We start from the raw sequence: 12833 nt of genomic DNA on the forward strand, positions 1-12833 counted from the left end.
CAGAGCCTGGAGCCTGTTTCAGATTCTGTGTCTCCCTCTCTCTCTCTGACCCTCCCCCGTTCGTGCTCTGTCTCTCTCTGTCTCAAAAATAAATAAACGTTAAAAAAAAAATTAAAAAAAAAATAAAAGTAAATGAATAAAACAAAATAAAAAATAGAATAAAAAATAATAAAATAAAATGAATAAAATAAAATAAAAATAAATTAAAATAAATGAATAAAATAATAAAATAAAATAAAATAAAAATAAGGTAAACTAATAAAAGAAAAAATAAAATGAATAAAATAAGTACAATAAAATAAAATAAATGAATAAAATGAATAAAGTACAATAAAAATAATCAAATCAAATCAAATCAATCCATGTACACATAACCTGTGAGCCCCTACAGAGTCTCCTTCTGAGGAAGGGCTGCCTTCATTTCAGTGAAGACTAGAGACGGGTGGAGGGCAGGGACAGTATAGCAGTGTAGACCCTGGTGGGGAAGGAGGTACAGTGCCAGCTTTATTCCCTTCCCCAGCGGAACGCCAACAGAGACCAGTACGGGTGGGAGACAGAGCTGACAAACAGTGCACGGGGCTGTCATACCAGGGAATCCTGACCACGCGGACAGGCAGTAATCATCCGTGGTGAAAAACAGTCTCACAGCGCGGGTGGCCTCATCCCCGCTGCTTACCTCGGCCAGCAAAAACAGGGGCTCAATCACGTCTCTCTCCACCTGCAACTCAAAGTGGATCAGCTCCTGAGCCAGCTTGTCCTCGGTCTCTCCACAGAGTTTCAGCATCTTCCTGCAACAGGAGGGGGAAGCCAGGCTGAAAACCCCAGAAGGCAAGACGTCACCTGCAACCACCATCATCGGCTCAAGGCTGGGTAAGCTTTCAGGGGATGGTGTTCCTACACTGGCTGGTTCCCCTGCTACACCACTGACCAACGTGCTCCGTTCATTTGCATTTCTGAAATTTTCAGGGTTTTTTTTTTTAACATTTATTTTTTGGGAAGGGGCAAGCAGGAGAGGGGCAGAGAGAGGGGGACAGGGGATCCAAAGAGGGGTCTGCGCTGACGGGCTGACAGCAGTGAGCCCGATATGAGGCTTGAACTCACGAATCATGAGCTCATGAAATCATGACCTGAGCCGAAGTCGGACGCTCAACCGACTGAGCCACCTAGGCGCCCCTGAAATTTTCAGTTTTTTAAAATGATGCTAAGTACCTACCGTGTGCCTGGAGTAAAGGGAACATGTAGGGAAATATAAGAGAGGTGTGGGGAGCACAGACTCATGCATGCTGAATGCACACTCCTCTAAGACCCAGATGCTTCTATCTGCCCGGAGCACTGGAAAACTAGCTATAACTGATTCACGAACAAACCAACATCTTTAAACACATTCCAAAAGCTTCAATTGCAAGAGGCTCTTAGAGACAGAAAACCCCTTCTCTTAAGCCGTGACAACTTACCTTTGTAGAGAATGAACAATTATCCAGTGGAAAGTTGGAATGGAAAAACCGTTACAAAAGTGTGTTCGTAATAAGCAAATAACAGAAGACCTGAATGAGTAGAAAGCTATATACCATATTCCTAGATGAGACGATATGTTATTTCAAGGATGTTAATGCCCCCTGAATGGGTATACAGACAGTCCTCCTTTTGCGTGGTACTATGCTGACTGAAACTCACGCAAAAAGTTTTTACAAATCAATAAAAGTATAAGAGACCACTGTTACTTTTCAGTTAGTATGTATTTGTTGTTTCCTGTTATGTTTACACTTTGATGACACATAAGCGGTCACATACAATACATGATACCAATGCCCCACCTGAACGACAAGTTCACATCAGGGGGCGCCTGGGTGGCTCAGTTGATTAAGCATCTGACTTAGGCTCGGGTCATGATCTCAAGGTTCATGGGTTTGAGCCCCATGTGGGGCTCTGTCCTGATGGCTCGGAGCCTGGAGCCTGCTTCGGATTCTGTCTCCCTCTCTCTCTCTGCCCCTCCCCCACTCACACTGTCTCTGTCTCTCTGTGTCTCTCTCAAAAATAAACATTAAAAAAAGAAACAAGTTCACAGCAATGGTTTTAGGCTGAACCTATCTGCTGCTTGCTTTTTTCATGCATCATCATCTTTGGGGCTTATGTGTCTCGATATCCACAGAATTAAGTCATTCTGGTGTATGCATTTTCACTCCACCATTTATTAACCCTTCCCATAATCAACACTGCCATTCCGTCCAGAGCTGCAGGACATATGTGCACGGTCTCTGTTTGCATGTGAGAATTTTTCTGTGCAAAGGAGAGGAGACACACATCCCCTTAACCTTACTAGATACTTGCTCTTTAAGTGAGAATGCTAACTTCTCTCTCACCAGTGCATATAGGAGTTCCCAATGCTCCACACTCTCTCCAACCCTCGGTACCAGTAAGGCATTTAATTTCTGCCAAACTGGTGGGTGCAAAACATTACCCCATCCTGACTTTAATTCGCATTCCTTGGCTCCTGGAGAGACTGAAGATCTTTCCGTGTTTGGGGCCATTCACGATTCCTGTTCCACGATGTGCTTGTTCATGTTATTTGTGTACCCGGATCTATTTATTTCATTTTATTTGCAGGAGTTCCTTTTATATACTTAAAAATACGTGTGTGGAGGCAGAGTGGATTCACATTCTATTTCATATCTGCTGCAGATGTCAAACTTCCAGGTCGTGGGCTTAGGATCATTGTTTTCTTCTTCTAATGGTGTCTTTGACCTAATTTGTCTGTTACTTACCTCCATGCTCCTGATGCTACTTTGTTGTTGTTGTTGAATTGTAACCACTGGCTATTGACTGCCAACTGTGGAAAGTGAAAATTTAGCTACCTTTACACCTGACCTCCCTGCACGTATTTAGAGACCTTTAGTATTTGCACTATATTTTTGACCCCGTGTGTTTGATTCAGAGTCGTATATTGCGATCGCTGGTCTTTGCTGTGTATGTGTCCTCTCTGTGGAGTTAATAATCGCCTTGTTTTGGTTTGCGTGTTTATTTCTCTATAGACCTGATCAAACCCCAAACCCTCCACCACGAACTACTTTCTCTCTTAAGAAACTGAATCACGCTGGATGTGAATGAATTTCAACTTCTCGAATTCTTCTCTCCCGGACCCGCATCAACCTGGATTGAGTTTTCTTCAATCGTTTGGCATGGCCATCTTTCCGCATACTTTCTTCCCCATTTCCTGGGATTTTCCTTTGTCCTGTGCTGGACAGACCTTATTTCCCATGTCCTCTGTCTATACCTCTTTCTTGGTCACTCCCTCACTGTTGAGCACGTCTTGCTGAAGCAGCTTGAGAGAGTGTGTGGGAAGTCAATTTTTTAAAAAAATTTTTAATGTTTATTCATTTTTAAGAGAGAGAGAGAGACAGACAGAGACAGTGCATGAGCAGGGGAGGAGCAGAGAGAGAGGGAGACACAGAATCTGAAGTGGGATCCAGGCTCTGAGCTGTCAGCACAGAGCCTGATGTGGGGCCCGAACCCTGAACTGTGAGCTCACGACCTGAGCCAAAGTCGGATGCTTAACCGACTGAGCCACCCAGGAGCCCCTTGGGAAGCCAATTGTTGAGACCCTGTGTGCCACAACATTCTCCTCTATTACCCTGAGTGTTGACTGACGGTGAGGCAGGATACTGAATTCTACACTGATCATCAGATGCCTTCAGAAATTTGAAGGCATTCCACAGTAATTAATCTTCTGTTTCTACTGTTGATCTTGGCAAGTCTGGAAGCATTCAGATTTCTGAGACTTTGTCTATGACATTTTTTTTTTTTTTTTTGCTCCAGAAGGTTGTAGAATCTTTTCACTTGTCACTCGGTCCTCACTAGTGGTGAGCCTGGCATTGGTCCAACTTTTTCTATTGTACCAGGAGCTCCGTGGGCCCTTTCAATAGAACAGCTCATGCCCTTCGGTTCTGGAAAACTCTTTCGGATTCCTTTATTATTTAAGTTATTCCTTAACTACTGTTACTGCTAGGATTATTTCTTCCTCTCCTTTTCTCTGAAGTCCTGCTATTCAGGCCTAAAACCTCCTGGATTCGCCTTCCAATCTTCCAACTTTTCTATTTTCCACGTCATGGTCATGTTTTTCTAGTCTCTGTATTTCTTCCACTTTATCTTCTAAACCTACCACTGAAAAAAAGTTGTACGTTTTGTTTCCATGAGCTTGCTTTTGATCTCAGAGTATTTTTCCGTAAGTTTTTTTTTTTTAAGTTTATTTATGAGACAGAGAGCGAGCACGAGCAGGGAAGGAGCGGAGAAAGAGGGAGAGAGAAGGAATCCCAAGCAGGTTCTACGCTGCCAGCTCAGAGCCCAATGCAAGGCTGGAACTCTTGAACCTGCAAGATCATGACCTGAGCCAAAACCAAGCTTATGGCACCCCCATAAGCATTTTTTTTATTTTTTTGAATGTTTGTTTATTTTTGAGAAAGACAGAGCATGAGCGGGGGAGGGGCACAGAGAGGGGGAGACACAGAATCCAAAGCAGGCTCCAGGCTCCGAGCTGTCAGCACAGAGCCCAACGCAGGGCTCGAACCCATGAACCGTGAGATCATGACCTGGGTCGAAGTCCCATGCTCAACCAACTAAGCCACCCAGGTGCCCCCCCCCCCCCCCCTTTTTTTTTAAATTGACACCCTGGGCTGTTGCGTGTTTTTTTTTTTAATACTTTTTTTTTCATTGAGATATAACTGACAAACATCCTTTTATTTCACGGACGCATTATTTTCTCTGATCACATGACAATGTTACGTGAAGCATTTTCCTGAAAGTATCTCCTCCTGACGTGGTATCTATCTCTCCCCAGTTACATTCCCTGCCCCCACCTCCAATTGTTTTGGTATATAGGTTTCAGGTCAGACTTCCCTCCAATGTGTGGAGATCTGGGACGCCTGTCTATATTTAAGAGTGGAGACTTGGGGGCGCCTGGGTGGCTCAGTTGTTTAAGCGTCCAACTTCAGCTCAGGTCATGATCTCGTGGTTTGTGAGTTCAAGCCCCACATCGGGCTCTGTGCTGACAGCTTGGAGCCTGCTTCAGATTCTTTGTCTCCCTTGCTCTCTGCCCCTCCACTGCTCACGCTCTGTCTCTCTCTCTCAAAAATAAACATGAAAAAAAAAAAAAAAGAGTGGAGACTCAAAGCTGGGAGTACGTGAAGAAAGGCTTCGAGATCGTCTGTAGGATGGTCAAGATGGGTCATATTAATTGGAGCAGTGTCCCCTCCAATATCTTTGATCTTTAGTCCATTCCTGTTGGGCCGGTCACATTTGCCAGCCTCTTGTTTCTTTCCTGCCTAGAGAGCATGGGCCTGGGGAGGCTTGCAGAGGTCAGGGGGAAGAGACATGAAGAGTCTCAGCATCCAGTATGCGTCAGTCACTTTAACGCCTGAGACCCTTACACGGTGCCCGCGGTCTGGGGACACTCTGCTTTACCCCCTCCAGAGAACAAAGCTGCAGACTCTTCTGCTGGGGTTGGGCACAAGGGGATGAGAGTCTCCCAGGGCTGTGGATAAGGGCTGCGTGTGAACCAAGTGGTACCCGACTAGCTTTTCATGCGCATGCCTAACTGCAATCCCTTGCCATTCTAGAGGTCCCGAGGGCCAGCAGCCCTGAACCAGTGAGCATTTCGGGATGTAAGGGATGTGGCTCTCTGCAGAGCCTACTTCTGGCTCTGGAGTCCCCTTTCTGAGACCCGCTAATACCGGGTCAGTTACTGGTACCATCCAGAACCTTTACAGCTTTCGCCAACTCTTGTTTTCTTTCCTGGCTTTCAGGCCTTTCCGGGTTTATTAGATGGTTGTGCTCAGTCTGTCATGTTTACCTGGGTGTCCCTCATCACCTGACCTTCAATCTACCTGCGTCACTATGTTTTGGGCAAGTCTCTGAAACGGCGTGGGTGTCTTATCCACCTGCGACTCTCTACATTATGAGCAGTCGAGGTTATTTCGTCCTCTACAACTAGAGATACAGACCCAGTAAGTGCTCTCAATTTCACCTGCTGTTTGCCCTTTATTACGCTTTTCTCTTGGCCCGTGCTGCTCGTGTAGCCCCTCCTAGGGGGTGTTTTCTATTTTTATCGGTTTCCCTTTACATCCTTTCACTAGTTTACAGGTTTTCCATTCTATTCCCTGTGTGGTGGCTCATTTTTCCAACATGCACACTATACATGGAAATGTGATACCTTTTAAGAAAACACTTCTTAACGTTTATTTTTGAGAGAGAGCAGAGCGCAAGCAGGGAAGGGGCAGAGAGAGAGGGAGGCACAGAATCCGAAGCAGGCTCCAGGCTCCGAGATGTCAGCACAGAGCCCGATGACGGGCTCAAACTCACGAGCTGTGAGATCATGACCGGAGCCGAAGCTGGATGCCTAATCGACTGAGCCCCCCAGGCCCTCCTCCCCCTGCTTTTTAAAATTCCCTATGTTGTACCTTTCATCTCTGTGACTGGTTTCATAACTGGAAGCCTGGCCCTCGCACCCCTCCCCTCTGGGCAACCATGAGTGTGTTCTCTATATTTATAGGTCTCTTTCTGCTTTGTTTGTTTGTTTTTGAGTCCACATGTAAATGAAATCATATAGTATTTGTCTTTCTCGGTCTGTCTGATTTATTTCACTTAGCATAAAACCCTCTAGGTCCATCCATGATCACAAGCGGCAACATCTTACTCTTTTTTTACGGCTTAGTAATATTCCATCATATGTAAATACACACACACACACACACACACACACACACACACACACACACACCACTTGGGCTGCTTCCGAATCCTTGCTATAGTACATAATGCTGCAACAAACACAGGAGTGCATATACGCTTGTGAATTCGGGTTTTTGTTTTCTTTGGGTAAATACCCAATAGCACGACTACTGGGCCGTAGAGTAGCTCTATTTCTAATTTTTGGAGGAACCTCCATCCTCTTTTCCAAAGTGGCTCCACCTGTTTGCATTTCCACCCACAGCGCACAAGGCTTCTTTCCCCACCCCCTGCATCCTCGCCAATAGCTTGCCTCACGTTTTTAAATCATATTAAGTACGATTTGAATTTTTCAAAGTCCTATTTGCTTTTTCTTTGATTCTATTCTCTCTCTCCCTCTTTTTTTTTTTCCATATCACTTGATTCTTTTGTTAAGGACTATTTTGTCTTTACATGTTAATTGACATACATAATATAATCGACGTATAACGGTATATTAGCTCTAGGTGCACGACACAATGATTCCATATCTGTATATATCGTGAAAAGAGCATGAGAAGTCTAGTTAACATTTGTCACCGTACATAGTTCCAAAAACACTTTTCCTTAAAAATATGGAATGTTTCACCCACCTGTGCGTTACCCATTTCTGGGGGCCGTGCTAACGTCTACCGTTCTGATTTGGGGGTACGTGCTGCTAAAGCCTGCACTGTCTGTAATTTTTCAGCTTCATGTTAAGAACAGTTGCTTCATATCGACATTATGATTTCCTATTTTCCCTCCTATTATCCTACCATTTTTTAGTTCGTAGGGACCCGATTCTCCTGCTGACGGTGCCTGCTGCTTCTCCCTCATGACGATTCTATTTTTAGTTTGTTTTCATTGTGAGCTCCAAATCAGCCAGGGCGGTTCTCGGAATTCTGTAATTTTTGACATCTGACATGGAGAGCTTTCCCATTTGCTTCCGCTGGAGCCCTGGGGGTTTCAACTGTCCTTCCACAGTGTAGTGTGTTTAGTATGCTAATTTTCTCCCCCAGGGAAGTTGCCTCACTGCACAGAAAAGATGACTTCGATCCCTGGGCTTTTTGCATTTTTCTCACTGGCAAACCCTTTCTTCTTCGCACCCAAGCCCCAGCCAGACTTTCAGGTGTCCTCAGTGCATCCCTGAGAAGTTCTGGTGCCCTTTTCAGGGATGGGGACTTACGCAGATTTGGTACAAACCCACACATGGTGTCACTTACCCGAGAAGCGTGTCATCTCCCAGGATAGCTGACCCCTCCATCAAACACTGAGCCAGTGTTGTCAAAGGCAACTTTTTCTGAAAAGGAGAACAACAACAACGACGACGACGACGTTGTAATGAAAACCACTCCAACAGTCACCTGCCTACTCTAAAACAGCAGAAAGTCAAATTCCTGCCTCAATACTGTGTTAGTTAAGATACAAACCGACCTTAAAATATGTTTAAAACCTAAACACTCATAGCGTACAAGGACGGATTAGACGCAGACAGGTCAAAACTCAGAAAATCAAAACTGAAATAAAGGTGCCAATTTAGGGGGCGCCTGGATAGCTCGGTCGGTTGAGCGTCTGACTCTGGCTCAGGTCATGATCTCACAGTTTGTGAGTTCAAGCCCCGCGTCGGGCTCTGTGCTGACGGCTCAGAGCCTGGAGCCTGCTTTGGATTCTGTGTTTCCCTCTCTCTCTGACCCTCCCCTGCTCATGATCTGTCTCTCTCTTTCTCTCTCTCTCTCAAAAATGAATAAGCATTAAAAAAAAATTTTTTTAAAGAGATTTAAAAAAAAATGTGCCAATTTGGAAAATAAGCCTACAGTTTACAGACTGCATTTTATTTTTTATTTTTATTTAAAAAAAAATTTTTTTTAACGTTTTATTTATTTTTGAGACAGAGAGAGACAGAGCATGAACGGGGGAGGGTCAGAGAAAGAGGGAGACACAGAATCCGAAACAGGCCCCAGGCTCTGAGCGTTCAGCACAGAGCCCGATGCGGGGCTTAAACTCACGGACTGAGTGATCGTGACCTGAGCTGAAGTCGGACGCTTAGCCGACTGAGCCACCCAGACGCCCCCAGACTGCATTTTAAAATACAATGAGATAGGGGCGCCTGGGTGGCTCAGTAGGTTAGTCATCCAAGTCTTGATTTCGGCTCATGTCACGTCATGGTTGTGAGTTAGAGCCCTGCATTGGGCTGAACGTTGAGCCTGGAGCCTGCTTGGGATTCTCTCTCTCTCTGCCCCTCCCCTGCTCGCTTTCTCTAAAAAATGAAAATAAAGTGGAATAACAGCAAGAAAAAAAAAAAAGACAAGATTTGAAACTTATGTTAACAATGACTTGAACAATGCTTTAAGTTCCAAAGGTCAGTCTCTCCTGGGAGAAGTACCACAGCTCCATTTTATAAACGAGGCAGCTTATGGTCGAGAGAGAGGGGGGGGGGGGGGGGGGGGGGGGGGGGGGGGAGAGAGAAAAGTGTTCACATACAGTGACAATGCGAAGAAAGTAACCATAAAAACAAAGGCACCCTCCAAAGAAGACAGAAAATGCCTCTGAACATATGAAAGACGCTTGACGTCATCAGTTATGAAGGAAATCCACATCAGAGCCACAAAGAGATACTACTTCATAGCCACTAGCATGGCAAGGGCAATAATAACAACCAGAAAGAAAGTATCGGTGACCATGGGGAGCCTTGGTGAACAGGTAGAGAAACGCTGAGCTTCATCGAGCAGGGCTGGTGGAAATGCAAAATGGGGCAGCGCTTCTGCGGAGCGTGGCAACAGTTCAATAAACGACACAAAATTACCATACGGCCTGGCGATTCTACTCAATTCCACTCAGAGTAATTGAAAGCAGATGGTCAAAAGAAACACACCACATGTGCGCACATGAGAATGGCAGCTCGATTCGCAACAGCCGAAAGGCGCAAACAGCTTGATCGTCCACCACCTGACGCAGGGATCGATAAAAAGCGGTATAATCAGACAAGGGAATATTATTCAGCCATAAAAAGGAACGAAGCGCTGACATAAGCTGAGGGGGAACCTCAAAAACATTATGTTAAGTGAAATGAGCCAGACGCGGGGCACGTATCATACGAGTCTATTTAAATGAAATATCCAACTTTGGCAAATCCACAGTAGGGTAGCACGACCCATTCCTTCCTTACTAGTAAGTGACCAGCTCTCTCCTTGCTGAGCCTGAACCATCCAACACACACACAGACAACAACAAGCTAGGAACTGCCAAAACAGTGGTACCTGGGGGGGGGGGGGGGGCAGGCAGGGGGCTCAGTCGGTTGAGCAGCTGACTCTTGACTTCAGCTCAGGTCACGATCCCAGGGTCGTGAGATCGAGCCCCGCCTCGGGCTCCATACTGAGCATGCAGCCTGCTTGAGATTCTACCTTCCCTTCCTCTACCCTTCCTCTACCTCCCCCACCCCTTTCCAAAATAAATAAGCAAATAAATAACCAGCAGCATGAGAAAGAATAGTCCAGGTAGAGGGAACTGCATGTGCAAAGGCCCTGAGTTGGGACCAATATGGCTGCCCTAAGGTCCCCACCGAGGCCAGCGCAGCTGGGGCACAGTGAGTGAGTGACAAGGAGTGGGTAGAGCATTAAGGCAGAGGCCAGATCGTAGAGGGCCTTCTCCTCCAGAGGCAGGCACCGAGGTCTCATTCTGAGGGCGTCTGATGACCCTCGGAGGGTTTAAGAGTGTGATCGGATTAAAATGACTCAATCCATGGGGCTCCTGGGTGGCTCAGTCAGCTGAGCACCTCTTTTTTTAATTTTTTTTTTAATGTTTATTTATTTTTGAGACAGAGGGAGACAGAACATGAGTTGGGGAGGGGCATAGAGAGAGGGAGACACAGAATCGGAAACAGGCTCCAGGCTCTGAGCTGTCAGCACAGAGCCCAATGTGGGGCTCGAACCCACGAACCATGAGATCATGACCCAAGCCGAAGTCGGACGCTTAACTGACTGAGCCACCCAGGCGCCCCGTGCACCTAACTCCTGATTTTGGCTCAGGTCATGATTCCAGGGTCGTGGGGTCGAGCCCTGAGTTGGGCTCTGCCCTGAACACAAAGCCTCCTTAACATTCTCTCTCTTTCTCTCCCCTGCTTTCTCTCTAAAAACATAAGTTAAAAAATAATTAAACTGAACTAAACTAACTCAATCCTGAGACAGACAAATCCAAATGGCTTGTAAGTGGGATCAAGCAGGAAAACAAGTTTTTAGGGCTCCATCCACTTGAATTTAGGGATCTGAACACCCCCAGGAAATCTGCATACTCTAATGTGTCCTCAGGGAAGACACGGGGAGGCAGGTCAACCCCCAAGAGTGATCTGGAAGTTCATGTGGGTCCTGAGGTAAATCCAGGGAGAGAGAGCCCAAGACACCTGTGTGGATAAGGCCTTCCTTGGGTCTAACATGTATCCCTCTCCCTGCGCTTAGACACATCCATTCCAGTGGGGTCAGACGCCTTCCACACAGGGGACAAAATCATTACTCGTCACTTCAAATAAAATGGGACACTCTTCTTGGTAAAAACTAGACTAGGCAACTCAGTATTAACACATCCAAACTTAAACATCACCTTCTAGTTGTCCTACAAGGCTGTGGTGTAGAAATTTCAGGAGACTTAAGAAAAGGTGCAGCAAACAATACGTTATGAGGAAATATATTTCCACATCACCTTTTTTTTTTTTTAATTGTGTTTAACATCTATTTAATTTTTGAGAGACAGAGACAGAGCGTGAGTGGGGGAGGAGCAGAGAGAGAGAAAGTCACAGATTCTAAAGCAGGCTCCAGGTTCTGAGCTGTCAGCACAGAGCCCGATGAGGGCTCGAACTCACAGACTGTGAGATCCTGACCTGAGCCGAAGTCGGATGCTTAACCAACAGAGCCACCTGGGTGCCCCCCTGCCCCCCCCCCCCAACATCACCTTTTATAAAAGTTATTTAAAGCACATTTTTAAAAAGTGTCTAAGGTAGTTAGAGAAGAAAAGAGTGAAGCAGGTCTAATATATGCTCACAGAGGCACCATGAATCATGGTCTTGTTCTTTTTTTTTTTTTTTAACGTTCATTTATTCTTGAGAGATTGAGAGAGACAGAGCGTGAGCGAGGAAGGGGCAGAGAGAGACAGAGAGACAGAGAGACAGAGAGAGAGGGAGACATGAATCTGAAGCAGGCTCCAGGCTCTGAGCCATCAGCACAGAGCGTGATGCAGGGCTCGAACCCACGACCCTGAGATCATGACCTGAGCCGAAGCTGGACGCTCAACCAACTGAGCCACCCAGTAGCCCCTGGTTTTGTTTTTAATCAGGAGTGATTCTGCCCTCTGTTCTCATGGGAGGTTTGGCAATGCACAAAGATACTCTCACTTATCAAAACATGGCAGACACTTCTGGCATCTAATTGATAGAGGCCAGGGATTCTGCTCAATATCCTACCACGCACAGGACAGCACCCCCGCCCCTCCGTCGAAATAAAGAATTACTTGGCCCAGAACATCAAGAGTGCTGAGGCTGAGAAACCTGGTTTAAAGAGAAAGGTCTTCAATACGTAACGTCCTAAAATATCCCAATAATCAACCAGCGTAGATGCTCTGTCTTGAATGCAGACAGAACAATCATAGTATCAATCTCTTCTGGTTTGTGTTGAGCACCTCAAGTCCCCCGGCTTTAGGGCAGGACCTCAGCTGTTCAGAATCCTTCTTTGAAATGTGACAAGGAAGAAAGCTAAGAGAGACGGTGCCTGTATCAGACTATAGAGGACTTTCAATAGCCAGGAGGTTGACATCCGTTGAAGAAACATACCTACTGGCTGATGACTCAAGTTTTTCTAACTATGGACAAAGATTAGTTCAATTAGTCCCATCAGAGGGTCTAAGTGAGCAAGAAACTGTGCCTGTGGGTGGCCAGAGGCACAAGGGTCAAGACCAACATAATAAAAACAGCCACTGATGATCATGAAGCTAACCAGTCTCGGGGAAGGATGGTGGGGACAGCCAAACATCTCTTCTGCAAAATGCAGACCAGAAAAGCCAGCCTGAAGTGTAGGACTTTGGGTCCTGCTCTTGTGCGAGGGAAGCAACATAAG

General features: G+C 45.8%; 1 protein-coding gene across 1 annotated transcript in view; it reads right to left on the reverse strand.

Moving 5' to 3' along the window:
* The window catches only part of ARHGAP44 (Rho GTPase activating protein 44), a 177204-nt gene that overhangs the window by 57170 nt on the left and 107201 nt on the right, over positions 1–12833 (reverse strand). The window contains exons 4-5 of the mRNA XM_049635352.1: positions 7959–8035; positions 677–788 (exon numbers count right to left, since the gene is read on the reverse strand). Of these exons, the coding sequence (XP_049491309.1) occupies positions 677–788; positions 7959–8035 (189 nt within the window). The remainder of the gene's footprint in view (positions 1–676; positions 789–7958; positions 8036–12833) is intronic.

This window comes from Panthera uncia, chromosome E1, assembly GCF_023721935.1.
Source record: "Panthera uncia isolate 11264 chromosome E1, Puncia_PCG_1.0, whole genome shotgun sequence".
In the NCBI taxonomy this organism is placed as follows: Eukaryota; Metazoa; Chordata; class Mammalia; order Carnivora; family Felidae; genus Panthera; species Panthera uncia.